Source organism: Bufo bufo, chromosome 1 (assembly GCF_905171765.1).
Source record: "Bufo bufo chromosome 1, aBufBuf1.1, whole genome shotgun sequence".
Lineage (NCBI taxonomy): Eukaryota > Metazoa > Chordata > Amphibia > Anura > Bufonidae > Bufo > Bufo bufo.
In genome coordinates, this window is record NC_053389.1 from 763,953,046 (window position 1) to 763,969,482 (window position 16,437).

A 16,437-nucleotide genomic window follows, 5' to 3' on the forward strand; every position below is an offset into this window, starting at 1 on the left:
CTCATCTCAGGGACAGGACACATCTCAGGGACAGGACACATCTCAGGGACAGGACACATCTCAGGGACAGGACACATCTCAGGGTAATTTGCATATGGATCAAATCGCTTTTTTAACCCACAATAAAAGCACACAGAGCTATGGGGACTGGGTATTGCGGATGTGCTAGTGGCCATCTAGCAACCCATGTCCTCAGCTCTATACATTAAATCCCGGTGACAGGTTCCCTTTAACTGTTTCTTCCACTTTATAAATAAAAAGTACATTTGTCAGGAATCTAAGCAGTTGTTTTTTTGTGTTGGTTGATGCACATATACTGGGAAAACTGTCGACAGGGGGGGTTTGTAGGAAGTTTTGCTCTGGGGCCCTATGAGATCTGTGCATGCCCCTGCATGTACGGAATATAAGCCTCCTCTTGCCAATTAAGGCGCTTTCCGTAAGCAGAAATAGTACCACCCCAAATCCTGCTTCTGAAGAAGCACGGTAACTGTGAGACTGTAGCAAGCTTTGAGATGTGGTTCTGATTACACCCCATTCTCTGCCCATTTGAATCAATAGGAAAAAGGACCATATGTGCCAATTTTCCAAATTTACACCTTTGACATTGGACGATTAGGCAGAACCTCTGCAGTTAATACTGACTTACCTCTATGTGTGACTGTTTTGGATTTGATGGGTGAAGCAGCTACAGTCCTGTAACACAGAAAACACATATATAATACTGTGTATATATATATATATATATATATATATATAGTGGTATGTGCTCATCAAGTATATACATAGCTAAAATGTTCATATAATGTTCATTGTAGTGATGTCATCTATGTAATTCCAAAAATGATATGTAGATACCAATGATATCATTTGTATAACGTATAGGGTATATTTGGAGAGTAGAGGTCACTTTTGTCATATGGACTTTTTTAATACTGTAGAATATCATCAGTAAACCGTAATGGCGGCTCTAAGGATCATGTCGTGATAACCAGACGGTGAAACTTGCAATATTAGGAATAATATACTAAAAACAGAATACCAAGAAGTCATCTCGCCGCTATGTTATGCAAGTTGCATGACCTGTTCTAAAATACTATGGGGGTCATTTATTAAGACCAGCGTTTTAGACGCCCATCATAATAACCCCTGCGCTGGCGGTGGATCCGCTGAAGTTATGAAGAGCCACAGGCCTCTACATAACTTCAGCGTATCTACGGCCAGTCTAAGGCCCTATTCACACATCCGCAATTTCGTTCCGCATTCTGCGGAACGGAATTGCGGACCCATTCATTTCTATGAAGCCGCACAATGTGCGGCCCGGCTCCGGAAATGCGGACCCGCACTTCCGGGTCCGCATTTCCGTTCCCGAAAAAAATAGAACATGTCCTATTCTTGTCCGCAAAATGCGGAACGCACATTGCCGTGTCCGTGTTTTGCGGATCTGCAAAACACGTTACGGACGTGTGAATGGAGCCTAAATGTAAGACAGCTCTCTTGCTGGCTTACATTTTGACAATTTTCTACCCCTAAAACAGGGGTAGAAAATAATAAATGAGATGGGCCTACCAGTCCATCCCTTTCTTCGCCCGTGTTATGCTCTTTTTTTTATTTTTTAGACCTGGGGAAAAAGTCAGAGATTTTGGCGCAATTAATTTTTGTGCCGCAATCTGCGACAGATATATGCCAGAAAACTGGAATATATCATTTAGTAAATGACCCCCTATACTTTTATATAAGTTACATTGCTTATAATAAGGCGGACATATTTCAAAGAACAAAATTATTTTAAAGATTCCACAAGGTTCCTAAATAATCCATCCCCATCAGAGGTATCCAGATATCTAACAAACGCATAAAAAAGAAAAAAAAAGAAAAATTCATTCCTCCGCTAATAGCCTCCTCTCCTGTGATAATATTCTGTCTCACGCTGCCCCCCACTGTTCTATCTGTAGTAACGGGGCAGGCAGACTCGTAGAGAAGCCCAATCCCCCAGCCATCTGCCAACTGAAAATGCAAGTAATCGAGAAGAAACGAATTCTCCTAAATTCCTTGTGGGATTTCTAGAAGACTGCTTGTTGTAGGAGCAGAGACATCTGCAGAATGACAAAACTGTGGGCAAGGTTGCATCATCAATGTCTAGGTTTACTGTTCAGGTAAAGGGGTTGTTATTAAAATATTCTCCATCAGAAAAAGACACTAATTTATAAGAGAGCGGCAAGGAACTCTGGAGGACCTAGCACATCTGTGTGTTACATGGACAGCCTACTGATTTTAAAGGGCATCTGTCAGCAGTTTTGTCCCTATGACACTGGCTGACCTGTTACATGTGCACTTGGCAGCTGAAGACATCTGTGTTGATCCCATGTTCATATGTGCCCGCATTGCTGAGAAAGATGAAGTTTTAATATATGCAAATGAGTCTCTAGGAGCAACGGGGGCGTTACCATTGCACCTAGAGGCTCTGCTCTCTCTTCAACTGCCACACCCGCTGCACTTTGATGGACAGGGCCATGTATGATGACGCTTTTACTGCCTGGCCCTGTCATTCAAAGGGGAGAAGGCACGGCAGTTGCAGAGAGAGCAGAGCCTCTATGTATAAAGGTAACGTCTCCGTTGCTCCTAGAGGCTCATTTGCATATATATGAAAACATCCGATTTCTCAGCAATGTGGGCACAGATGCCTTCAGCTGCCAAGTGCACATGCAAAATGTCAGCCAGTTTCATAGGCACAAAACTGCTGACAGATGCTCTTTAATAAAAACTGTGAAATACTTTTTCTCCCCTGTGGTGGCGCTGCAGGAAAATGGACCACTTGCTGCAGAGATCCTCAGCTGATTACTGGGGGTCCCAGGAGTGGCATACCCTGTGCAATGTTTATTGCCAGGGAACAAAATGAGATTTTCCAACGTGGAGGACCAATCCCACCCCAAAGGACACTGTTACAACCGGCTAGACACAGCATCCCTGAGCATAAGACGTAGACCGCCGACCATCAATTCAGGGAGGATCTTACCTGACGGCGTTGCTCTTTGCAGCATTTGCTTCCTTTACTGCTGTAGTCGCCTTAGTCAATGTCGGCTTAGACACAGGCCCTGTTCAAGACACAATGATAAGTGTTACAGAACAATTCAGATAAAAAACAGCGACCAATTATAAGACTAAACCCCCGCTGATGATCAGGACAGGGACTGTTGCTTTTAGAAATGAAAGAAGGAGGCTCTGGATAAAAGGGGGTTTATTACAGGAATTTGATCATACTGAGGAGGCTGTCCCATTCTGGGAAATTCATGCAAATAATGCTAGATTCACACCACAGCTTTGCATCCTGTTGAAAGGTGCTGTTTATTCTCTGTTGGGTAAATTTACCATAAAAACAGGATGCAACAGGGCACAAAAAGAGCAGCATACCGATAGAGCTGATATTGTGTACCACAGAAGTCAGTGGCAACAGGGTAGTCATCCTGTTTTTTTGGGGGACCTTTTTTTCTAGTTCTTTCAGCAGGATGCAAAATGTGGTGTGCCCAGGGGGCACCAGAGGCCTCCTCAAGGATGGTGGCCCAGTACATAATGATCTGATTCACTTGGCCAACGGATGCAAGTTCCCTCCTGAAATCAACTGTATTACTGTCCTGAGGACGGTGATAGAGCTGAGTACTGTGGTTAGGCAGACAGTATATTGTGCTGCACTGTGGTATCTGGTTCTGCTGTGGCTGTATATTGTGCTGCACTGTGGTATCTGGTTCTGCTGTGGCTGTATATTGTGCTGCACTGTGGTATCTGGTTCTGCTGTGGCGGTATATTGTGCTGCACTGTGGTATCTGGTTCTGCTGTGGCTGTATTTTGTGCTGCACTGTGGTATCTGGTTCTGTTGGGGTGGTATATTGTGCTGCACTGTGGTATCTGGTTTTGCTTGGGCGGTATATTGTGCTGCACTGTGGTATCTGGTTCTGCTGGGGCTGTATTTTGTGCTGCACTGTGGTATCTGGTTCTGCTGGGGCTGTATATTGTGCTACACTGTGATATCTGGTTCTGCTGGGGCTGTATTTTGTGCTGCACTGTGGTATCTGGTTCTGTTGGGGTGGTATATTGTGCTGCACTGTGGTATCTGGTTCTGTTGGGGCTGTATATTGTGCTGCACTGTGGTATCTGGTTCTGTTGGGGCTGTATATTGTGCTGCACTGTGGTATCTGGTTCTGTTGGGGCGGTATATTGTACTGAACTGTGGTATCTGGTTCTGCTGGGGCGGTATATTGTGCTGCACTGTGATATCTGGTTCTGCTGGGGCGGTATATTGTGCTGCACTGTGGTATCTGGTTCTGTTGGGGCTGTATATTGTGCTGCACTGTGGTATCTGGTTCTGTTGGGGCTGTATATTGTGCTGCACTGTGGCATCTGATTCTGTTGGGGCGGTATATTGTGCTGCACTGTGGTATCTGGTTCTGTTGGGGCGGTATATTGTGCTGCACTGTGGTATCTGGTTCTGTTGGGGTGGTATATTGTGCTGAACTGTGGTATCTGGTTCTGCTGGGGCTGTATATTGTGCTGCACTGTGGTATCTGGTTCTGTTGTGGTGGTATTTTGTGCTGCACTGTGGTATCTGGTTCTGCTGGGGCTGTATATTGTGCTGCACTGTGGTATCTGGTTCTGTTGGGGTGGTATATTGTGCTGCACTGTGGTATCTGGTTCTGTTGTGGTGGTATTTTGTGCTGCACTGTGGTATCTGGTTCTGCTGGGGCTGTATATTGTGCTGCACTGTGGTATCTGGTTCTGTTGGGGTGGTATATTGTGCTGCACTGTGGTATCTGGTTCTGCTGGGGCGGTATATTGTGCTGCACTGTGGTATCTGGTTCTGTTGGGGCTGTATATTGTACTGCACTGTGGTATCTGGTTCTGTTGGGGTGGTATATTGTGCTGCACTGTGGTATCTGGTTCTGTTGTGGTGGTATTTTGTGCTGCACTGTGGTATCTGGTTCTGCTGGGGCTGTATATTGTGCTGCACTGTGGTATCTGGTTCTGTTGGGGTGGTATATTGTGCTGCACTGTGGTATCTGGTTCTGTTGGGGCTGTATATTGTGCTGCACTGTGGTATCTGGTTCTGCTGGGGCGGTATATTGTGCTGCACTGTGGTATCTGGTTCTGTTGGGGCTGTATATTGTGCTGTACTGTGGTATCTGGTTCTGTTGGGGCTGTATATTGTGCTGCACTGTGGTATCTGGTTTTGCTGGTTCTTTATATTGTGCTGCACTGTGGTATCTGGTTCTGCTGGGGCGGTATATTGTGCTGCACTGTGGTATCTGGTTCTGTTGGGGCGGTATATTGTGCTGTACTGTGGTATCTGGTTCTGTTGGGGCTGTATATTGTGCTGCACTGTGGTATCTGGTTCTGTTGGGGCTGTATATTGTGCTGCACTGTGGTATCTGGTTCTGCTGGGGCTGTATATTGTGCTGCACTGTGGTATCTGGTTCTGCTGTGGCTGTATATTGTGCTGCACTGTGGTATCTGGTTCTGCTGTGGCTGTATTTTGTGCTGCACTGTGGTATCTGGTTCTGTTGGGGTGGTATATTGTGCTGCACTGTGGTATCTGGTTCTGCTGGGGCGGTATATTGTGCTGCACTGTGGTATCTGGTTCTGCTGGGGCTGTATATTGTGCTGTACTGTGGTATCTGGTTCTGTTGGGGCTGTATATTGTACTGCACTGTGGTATCTGGTTCTGTTGGGGCTGTATATTGTGCTGCACTGTGGTATCTGGTTCTGCTGGGGCGGTATATTGTGCTGCACTGTGGTATCTGGTTCTGCTGGGGCTGTATATTGTGCTGCACTGTGGTATCTGGTTTTGCTGGTTCTTTATATTGTGCTGCACTGTGGTATCTGGTTCTGTTGGGGTGGTATATTGTGCTGCACTGTGGTATCTGGTTCTGTTGGGGCTGTATATTGTGCTGCACTGTGGTATCTGGTTCTGTTGGGGCTGTATATTGTGCTGCACTGTGGTATCTGGTTCTGCTGGGGCTGTATATTGTGCTGTACTGTGGTATCTGGTTCTGTTGGGGTGGTATATTGTGCTGCACTGTGGTATCTGGTTCTGCTGGGGCGGTATATTGTGCTGCACTGTGGTATCTGGTTCTGTTGGGGCTGTATATTGTGCTGCACTGTGGTATCTGGTTCTGCTGGGGCGGTATATTGTGCTGCACTGTGGTATCTGGTTCTGTTGGGGCGGTATATTGTGCTGCACTGTGGTATCTTGTGCTGCACTGTGGTATCTGGTTCTGCTGGGGCGGTATATTGTGCTGCACTGTGGTATCTGGTTCTGTTGGGGCGGTATATTGTGCTGCACTGTGGTATCTGGTTCTGTTGGGGCGGTATATTGTGCTGCACTGTGGTATCTGGTTCTGTTGTGGTGGTATATTGTGCTGCACTGTGGTATCTGGTTCTGTTGTGGTGGTATATTGTGCTGCACTGTGGTATCTGGTTCTGTTGGGGTGGTATATTGTGCTGCACTGTGGTATCTGGTTCTGTTGTGGTGGTATATTGTGCTGCACTGTGGTATCTGGTTCTGTTGGGGTGGTATATTGTGCTGCACTGTGGTATCTGGTTCTGTTGGGGCTGTATATTGTGCTGCACTGTGGTATCTGGTTCTGCTGGGGCGGTATATTGTGCTGCACTGTGGTATCTGGTTCTGTTGGGGCGGTATATTGTGCTGCACTGTGGTATCTGGTTCTGTTGGGGCGGTATATTGTGCTGCACTGTGGTATCTGGTTCTGTTGGGGCGGTATATTGTGCTGCACTGTGGTATCTGGTTCTGTTGGGGCGGTATATTGTGCTGCACTGTGGTATCTGGTTCTGCTGGGGCTGTATATTGTGCTGCACTGTGGTATCTGGTTCTGTTGGGGTGGTATATTGTGCTGCACTGTGGTATCTGGTTCTGTTGTGGTGGTATTTTGTGCTGCACTGTGGTATCTGGTTCTGCTGGGGCTGTATATTGTGCTGCACTGTAGTATCTGGTTCTGCTGGGGCGGTATTTTGTGCTGCACTGTGGTATCTGGTTCTGCTGGGGCAGTATATTGTGCTGCACTGTGGTATCTGGTTCTGTTGTGGTGGTATATTGTGCTGCACTGTGGTATCTGGTTCTGTTGTGGTGGTATATTGTGCTGCACTGTGGTATCTGGTTCTGTTGGGGTGGTATATTGTGCTGCACTGTGGTATCTGGTTCTGTTGGGGCGGTATATTGTGCTGCACTGTGGTATCTGGTTCTGCTGGGGCGGTATATTGTGCTGCACTGTGGTATCTGGTTCTGTTGGGGCGGTATATTGTGCTGCACTGTGGTATCTGGTTCTGTTGGGGCGGTATATTGTGCTGCACTGTGGTATCTGGTTCTGTTGGGGCGGTATATTGTGCTGCACTGTGGTATCTGGTTCTGCTGGGGCGGTATATTGTGCTGCACTGTGGTATCTGGTTCTGCTGGGGCGGTATATTGTGCTGTACTGTGGTATCTGGTTCTGTTGGGGCGGTATATTGTGCTGCACTGTGGTATCTGGTTCTGCTGGGGCGGTATATTGTGCTGCACTGTGGTATCTGGTTCTGCTGGGGCGGTATATTGTGCTGTACTGTGGTATCTGGTTCTGTTGGGGCTGTATATTGTGCTGTACTGTGGTATCTGGTTCTGTTGGGGTGGTATATTGTGCTGTACTGTGGTATCTGGTTCTGCTGGGGCGGTATATTGTGCTGCACTGTGGTATCTGGTTCTGCTGGGGCGGTATATTGTGCTGCACTGTGGTATCTGGTTCTGCTGGGGCGGTATATTGTGCTGCACTGTGGTATCTGGTAGATGCTGCAGTCAATGGTTTTTAATCTAGTGCAACCATGGTAGATGTGAGCGCACCCTAAGCAAAAACCAGAGTGAGTCCATACCAAACAATCTTTGCAGTTGTCGGAATGGTCTGAGGATACAATCCCATTAATGAATAAACCTGTAATGGCAGCACTTTTGGAAGCAAAACCACATTGTCATTAACCCCTTCCCTTCATCTGCCATACATATACAGCAGATATCGAGTGTATAAAGATGGTGCCCACTCAGGATCTAAATGGACACACTGCAGGCACCCACCAGCAGTGCCTGTTATCAGAGACAACTCCGATCGTGGACATTTAGCTCCTCCTATGCCATGGACCATGGCATCTTAGGGGGTCATTTACTGGGAGCAGACTGCTTCTGGTGACTAAACTGCCCCCTGCAACGAGGAACCGTTTGATTGCTATGGTAGCTTGGGGACTTTTGAAGACTTCCAGGTCTTTTGAGCCCTGCCATTACAGTCTATGGCAGGCATGCTCAACCTGTGGCCCTCCAGCTGTTGCAAAACTACAACTCCCATCATTCCCGGACAGCCTACAGAAGGGCATGGTAGGAGTTGTAGTTTTACAACAGCTGGAGGGCCGCAGGTTGAGCATCCCTGGTCTATGGTAATAGCATGTTGAAGTACCCTAGAGGAGCAAAAAAAATAAATTCTTTTTGCTTTCATGTCACCCTTTTCCATAAATTACATAAAAAATAAGCAATGAAAATAACAATAATTGATATGGCTGTGTTTGAAGATGCCAGAACTTAAAAAATATGCGAGTAAAAAAAAGCCAAAGTGGCCAAGCTGAATTTTTTTTTCACTTTGCCTCCTTTTGAATAAAAAATTATCAGAAAGTCATACATACTCCAAAATGGTAGCAATAAAAAAACAACAGAACAGGCCGCAAAAAAATAAATAAAAAAAGAGCCCTCACAGCTCTGTAGACAGAAATATAAAAAGTTATGGTGTCAGAATAGGGGGATGCAAAGGAAAACTTTTTTTCTGAGTTTTTAAATTTTTCTTTTACAGCATTAAAACAAAATAAACCGTATATGTTTTTAGTACCATTGTAATCATTCTGACCTGCAGAATACAAGTAATGTGTTATTTTCACCACACAATGAATGCCGTAAAAACAGAACCCTTAAAACTATGACACCATCAGGTTTTTTACCCCAATAATACCGGTAATTTATTTTCACAGCTTGGAAAATTAAATGGTGGCATTAGAAAGTACAATCTTTATCACACACAAAAAAAAATAATAATTACCCCTCATTTGGCTAAATGGAAAATTAAAAAGTTTAGCTCTTTTAAGGTGGGGTTTAAAAAATGAAAACGAAAAAAACTAAATGGCTGTGTTGGGAAAGGGTTAACAATCAATTTTAAAATCGATCGGCGGCAGTCACGGGATGGACACTTTTATGAATTGATTATTTTAAGGTAAGTGGGTCAATAATGAGAGTAAATCTACGTTTCAAGCACTTCTCCACAATGCAGATCCATAATCCGTAATAGGAAGCTACGGAACGTGCGATGAGACGCGCGTGCTACATTAATAAGATGTTACAGAGGCCATGCTGGCGACTGCACAGTGTGGCAGGGGGCGTAGATTTTCCGGAGTTGAATTCTCAGGGGTCCGGAGGATTAACCAGATATTACAAGGATTCTATGGAAATGAAGAGCAGTGAATTGTAATAAGATATTACAACCGTAATAAGGCTTCACAGGGACGGGAATAGCAGCCGCTGATGCAATTTTAACACCTTGTGACATTGACTCCTCCTGTGTCCCAAAGTTTTAGATTTTTCTGATGCCAAGACTTCACGGCTACCCCATAACGTGGGATAAAAATGACATTTTCAGTGCTAAACAGTACATTTGTTTCCATGGTGCCGACACTATTAAACGTTAGGCTCGTTAGTCGGATAGAGCCGCTATACAGCACCTGTACAAATGTATGGACCCTTACAAGAGAATATCTCCGTAATATGGTGTCATACGTAGGCAGCATATGGCTGAGAGCAGAAGGATCCGGCATGTTGAAATTCAACAATCGGATCCTTTTTTCCCTCTCATTTGCTTGGACAGTCCCTACTTCTTAGGCATTTTTTAACACGAACGATACGGATTGGCTCCGGATGCGTTCAGTGAAACTCGCACCATTTTGCAAGCAAGTTCAGTCAGTTTTGTCTGCGATTCCGTTCAGTAGTTCAGTTTTTTCTGCGCGAGTGCAATCCGTTTTTAACTGAACACAACGCAGAACTGATGCTCACATACACAGACCCATTGAAATGAATGGGTCAGGATTTAGTGCCGGTGCTATGCGTTCATGTCACGCACCAGTGCGGAAAACTCGCTCGTGTGAAAGGGGCCTTAGGCTGGGTTCACATGCCGTGTCTGTCTTACGTTTAACATACAAAAAAATGTACACGTTAAACAGATATCTGACGGACGCCATGGAGTGGGGAAACCTGGCGGGAAGTTTTCATTTCCCTAAAGCGCCACCACAGGGGAAGTTAAGCATTGCACGCTGCCCGTTTAAACCAGGTCCTTCAGAGTGAGAGACGCTCTTTGTAACCAAGTAACCAGCCGGATACAAGGAGAACCTACCTACAGCACACCGACAAGGATCGGCAGCACTGACGGGACACCGCAAAGGTAACAGCAGGCAGAGCAAGTCTTCTGGGTGGGACGCCACCGGAAACCTGTACACCTGACCTGACTGCCACATACCTCTCACCACCTGCGATCTTATGTATTAATCCTGGCTATTTAAACGCATCAACCTAGTTTGGATGCAGCAACCGCTGTACTGAACTAATACCACACATTTTTTGGACTACTATAAGACTATCTATATCCGGAATTTTACTATTTTTGCAACAATTTGTACTATTCTATACGACCTTTGTACTATTTTATACGATTTTTATACGGTATATTTATTATTACTCAAGTGTATACCCACTCTTATCGCTACCCCTGGCATTTTATCCGTAAATGCCATTTTAGGTGAATAAATTAGTTTTTAATACACTGATTATCTCCGCCTCATTCTTCTTTCTTCACTGTATCCCAGATATTGAGTGTGCCGGTCCGCCCTTCAAACCCATCGCTCTGTAACTCGGTCACTGGCTGGGTGAGCCAGTTAGACCTAGAGCACCTTGCATGATATTAGGATGGGTGAGCACCCACACAACCTATTCTCCTATTCGCTCTTTGTAACCACTCTGACCAAAAGATGAGGACATCCCCCTCTATTATCTCAGAGCACCGCACAACCCCTTCAAGTGTGGATTTTTATTATTAGGATCAGCATTGCGGTGATAAGATATTGTAGAATTAAGCCTTGTGCACACGACCTTATCTGTTTTGCAGTCCGCAAACCTCAGATTGGCAAACTACGGATGCGTTCCAGCAGCACTTTTTGAGGACCCTTTAACTTCAACGGGTCCTCGGGGCACATTTTGTGGACAATTATAGGACATGTTTTATCATTTATCTATAATTTCCACATCTGTTCTGCAAAAAGATAGACTATGTCCGCAATTCTCAATGGCTCTGTAAATCCATATGCATTATTTGTGGACCACAAAATGATACGGTCGTGTGCATGGAGCCTTAGAGGGTTTTTCCGGGCTTTTAGTATTGATGACCGATCCTCACGATAGGTCAGATTCTTCAGCTGCTTACTGTAATGAAATGTTACATCTGAATTAGGATCCAAAGGTTCCTGCTGATAGATATTTCAGGCGTAATAACATTTCATGACCGTGATGATATATAATGGGGTTATTACAAGGTTTAGGAGCTAGGTTCCTGTAATAGGCCATCATTCAGGAGCTGGCACGGTCTAATCAGATGATAGAGGGTCCAGAAGACCATCAGTGGTAGACGCTCTAATACCAGAGTGCAGCAAGAAGATAAAGGGAGCTGATTAATTGTAATTGTATATTGTTCGGGTTGTCGAGTACTAATTAAATATCCTGCTCATTGCTCCTACGAGCCTTGTACAGTTCAATGACGGTAAGAAACAAACTGTATTGCAGAGATCTGGTCTAGCTAGACTGACGTCCTCCACCTCAGACTACTAAGAGGTAGCATAACATTAATTCACTAATTAAATATGCTACATTTAACCCGATGCAACCACTCTGGCCCACGGGTTGCAGAGCATTTCTGATAATCAAAGAGACAATCCATTTGACTTGTGCATGACCTGCGTAGATCAGTAGTGTTGACCTACATGGTGAACAAAAAGGAGTGATCAGCCAGTGGTTGCTCCCCTTCTTGTGGTAGCCTTTTCCGGTGGGGGAACAGCCTTCCGGATCTGTGCTACCGCAAGTCCACCATGCTACCAGAAGTCCACTCCAGCCCCATTCACTATAATGGAAGTCGGACCACAGCACGGCAAACAAGCGGCATCATGTTGAAGTTTTTGTCCACCCGCCTCTCGGCATGTTTGCCGTGCTGCGGCCGGACATCCGCCCCTCCCCTATTATAGTGAATGGAGCCAGAGCGCACTTCCGGCGGCATGGTGGACTTGCGGTAGCACAGATCTGGCAGGCTGTTCCCCCACCGGAACAGCCTGCCGGAAAAGGTTACTGCCAGTGTGAAAGTAGCCTTAAGTGCATCAAACTGCATACTTTAGTCATGACGTGGCTGGATATTTCTGGCCAATCCAATTTAGGACCAAGTGGGGAACCTTATAGAGTGGGGTCTACAGGTGCCCGTACACCTGCAACGGCTATCTCTCTTGACTCCCTTATAGACATCCGCGCTCAGTTCATCCGAGTGTGTATGTGCTTTTAATGAGGATAGTGGCTGCCAGACACTTCTGGCAGTGGTTGATGTCCCAGGAGAACAACATGATGAAATTCAATGCATCAGATCCTCGTCACCCACGGCTTCATCTGTCAGCGCAGAATCAGGGACTCTCCATACACATTAGGTTGTATATCAGATGGGGCCGGCCATCTGTGCTCTAATGTGTATGGGGGTCTTAAAGAGGTTTTTCAGGATAGGTTATCAACATCAGACCGGTGGGGGTCTGACCACCGGTTAGCTGTTTGAAGAGGACACTGTGGCCTCCTCACAAATTACCAAGCACAGCGCCCTACATTGTATAGTGGCCGTGCTTGGTATTGCAGGGACTAAGCTGCACATAGGCCAGACGAACGTGATGTCACTGGCCTAGGAAGATGGCGCAGCGTACAACAGACCACCACGGCCTCTTCAAACAGCTGATCTGTAGGGATGCTGGGAGTGGTACTCCCACCGATCAGATACTGATGACCTATCTTGAGGATAGCTCATCATTATTGTACTCCCAGAAAACCCCTTTAAAGGGAACTTGTCACTGAGGGCAGCATAAAGTAGTGTCAGACATGCTGAAATCATTGTTCTTTCATTTACCTTTTAAAGTTATGTCATCCCCAAGGACCAAGGGAGAAATTTATCAAGACTGCCTTTATTTTCGCCGATCTTTATTCTGCCGGAGGATGCGATATAGTTGAGGTAACACCTCTCATAGATTTGTCTCATCCTACAGCAGGCCATGCGACAGTCTGAAAACGACAGCAGCCCCCTAGCTTCTCTCTTTATTCATAACAGTTTTCTGGCTAAACGTGCCGGGCCTGCTGCGACGTCCCCTCCCTGCCCCTACCATGCCCTCTTTTCTTGCCACTTCTGAAAAGTGGTGTTAATGGGCAAGAGTCACAGATTTTGCCACAAATATGGCGTGAAACAAAATCTGCAACTTTTTAATGCCACTTTTGGGGCGTAAATCACATAATAAATGTGTCCCCAAGTGTTTAATCCTGGCAGCACCCAACGGAGAAGAGTCGGGCATATTCATGAGTTCTCAATGCCCACCTGCTAATGACTGACAGTTCTCTCCTTAATTATTAAGGAGCGGGGAGGCAGGGAGAGGGAGAACTCACGAATAAGCCGGACTCTTCTCCAGCGTACTCTGCCAGGATTAAAGGGGTATTCCGATTAGATTAAGCAACCCCCTATCCACAGGATAAGGCATAACTGTAAGATCGATAGAGGTCCTACAACCTGGACCCCGACCGACCATGAGAACAGGAGCCCCGTACTCCCCCCTTCCTGAAATGAAAGGCATGCATGTGGCCGCATCAATTCATTTTTATGGGAATTCCGGAGATAGGTGAGCGCTGTCCTCGACTATCTCCGGAACTCCCATAGAAAAGAATGGAGCGGCCCTGCAACCAGCAACCAGCCGCTCCGGTCATTTCAGGGGGGCTGAACGAGGCCCCTGTTCTCAGCGATAGGACCCCACTGATCTAATAGTTATCTCCCATCCTGTGGATAGGGGATAACTTAATCTAACCAGAATACCCCTTTAAACTGTAATTACTTTAGCAGGTAAGTGGCAGACCGCTGATTTCACCATGTCTGTCACTACTTTTTTGCTGCCCTCACTGAGGATGTGACGTTTAAGATCGGGCAGATACCTCAGCGACAACCAGTGTAAACAAGGTTCCATTATCTTGTATTCCTGACGTCCAGTGTTTCTGGCAGACCGCTTCCTCCAATTAGCCTGATGTCTGAACGATCCACTTCCTTCATTTACAATGCAAATGCTAATTCCACTAAAAACCTGGAAATTCAGCTGGGACTGAAGTTAACCCCAGTTTTCTTCTTCCCTCATGTCACACTCATAGGGATTCAGGAAGATGAGATAGGGAGAGCTGCGTGGTGGTGTCCACATTTTGTAGAGCTCTGGAGATGACGAGGGGGACCTTACCTAAATTTGGGGTTTATTCTAAAAATACAGGTAAAACCACGGCCAGGGGCTAATATCCTGGGGGAGTGAAGGAGCGGATATACTGAGGTCAGGAGGCAGTTTGGATCGCCAACAGTCATCTAATGTATATTTAAAGAAAGACTGTCAGAGTCGTCATCTCCACGTGTGGTCAGTCTCTCCTCCACCTTCCTTGTCTTCTGCTTCTCCCTTTGTCTTGCTGTCACTCCTAGGCCTCATGCACACGACAGTTCCGTTTTTTTGCGGTCCGCAAACCACGGATCCGCAAAAAACAGAAGCCGCCCGAGTGCCTTCCGCAATTTGCGGAACGGAACGGACGGCCCATTGTAGAAATGCCTATTCTTGTCCGCAAAACGGACAAGAATAGGACAGGTTATAGGACAGGTTATGCTGTCCGCATCTTTTGTGGCCCTATTGAAGTGAATGGGTCCGCATCCGAGCTCTGATGCGGACCATAACAACGGTCGTGTGCATGAGGCCTTAGTGGCACTGAAATCTCGTGTATGGCGTGTGCGACTGTGGGACTGCAGATGCGCAGTACTCACCACCTTATGTCCATCAGGCTCAGTGACATCCCGGTTATGCACCTTTATCACTGAAGTCGAAGGATATGGACTGGAGAGTACTGTGCATGCGCTGTCCCATAGTCGGACAGACAGCAAAGGCCAGACAGCAAATGGGTGAGGGGCACAGGGCAGGATATGTAGGGGAGAGACTGGGACCTCACAATGGGCACTTATTGATAATTTGCATATTAGACAAAAGTTGCCTTTTGCTCTAGTGAGACCCTCCTTTAATGCCTGTATCACACCAGGCAAATGCCGGGCCAATCATCGCTAAAGAACATTAGTAGTAACGGTCATTAGTGATGATCTGGCAGTGTAATACTGCCGCCAATTACTCGATGAAAGAGCAAACGCTCATTCATGGGGCAATCCAAATCTTTTCACAGGTTTAAAAAGTATTATTTGCTGGTGGCAGATCGTAGTGTCAAATCACAATCTGCTGGACAGCATGGGGACAAGCGATGGCATAACGATGCTGTGGAGGAGATCGCTGCGTGTAATAGCAACGGTCTCCTCCGCTAGGAAGCAGGCAATTGCCGGGGAGGAACGCTTCCCTCCCAACAATTACCTGCAAAATCGGACTGTCTAATACAGCCTTAAAGGGATTATCCAAGACTATTAAATGTCCCCCATATGCCTGGACCCCTCATAATGAATATACTTACCTGGCTCCCCGCTCCTGCGCCACTCCTGGTCAACGGACCGCCGCTGCTACTTCTCCCCGTCTGTGGATGAAAACATCCATTGTCGGGGGGGGGAGCAGCCAATGGCAGATGGGGACGAGCCTCCCTAGCATCGCGGGTGAAGCTAGGGAGGCTTGTCCCCATCACCGCCTGCCATTGGCTGCTCCCCCTTGGCACCGGATGTTTTCATCCCCGCATGGGGAGAAGCGGCAGTGGCGGTGCGGGGAACAGGAGCGGCGCGGGGAGCCAAGTAAGAATATTCATTGTGAGGGACCCGGGCATATGGGGGACATTTAATAGTCTTGGATAACCCCTTTAAGTCCTTATCTCTAAGCCCAAGTAGGGGACATTTTTGGAATGGTCCTCCCAAGTACACCATAATACAGATTTGGCACTAGACACTACATTGTCCTCAAAGTACAGATCTGGCCTTTCACTAGTGATATTCACCAGCTGTATAGTGAACTACTTGTAGGAAAAATTTGTCATTTTGATGCCCACAATGTACAGATCAATGACTGCCTTGTTCCAGGAACTGGGTGGAAGCCGTGAATGTTGAT

At 46.4% G+C, this 16,437-nt stretch overlaps 1 protein-coding gene across 2 annotated transcripts in view; it reads right to left on the reverse strand.

Annotated features, from left to right (window-relative positions):
* LOC120986230 (mucin-17-like) overlaps positions 1–16,437 on the reverse strand; it is a 37,169-nt gene that overhangs the window by 6,236 nt on the left and 14,496 nt on the right. For both annotated transcript variants that reach the window (XM_040414678.1, XM_040414679.1), the window contains 2 exons: positions 3,014–3,092; positions 647–693 (listed from right to left, as the gene is read on the reverse strand). In XM_040414678.1, coding sequence (XP_040270612.1) covers positions 647–693; positions 3,014–3,092 — 126 coding nt within the window. The remainder of the gene's footprint in view (positions 1–646; positions 694–3,013; positions 3,093–16,437) is intronic.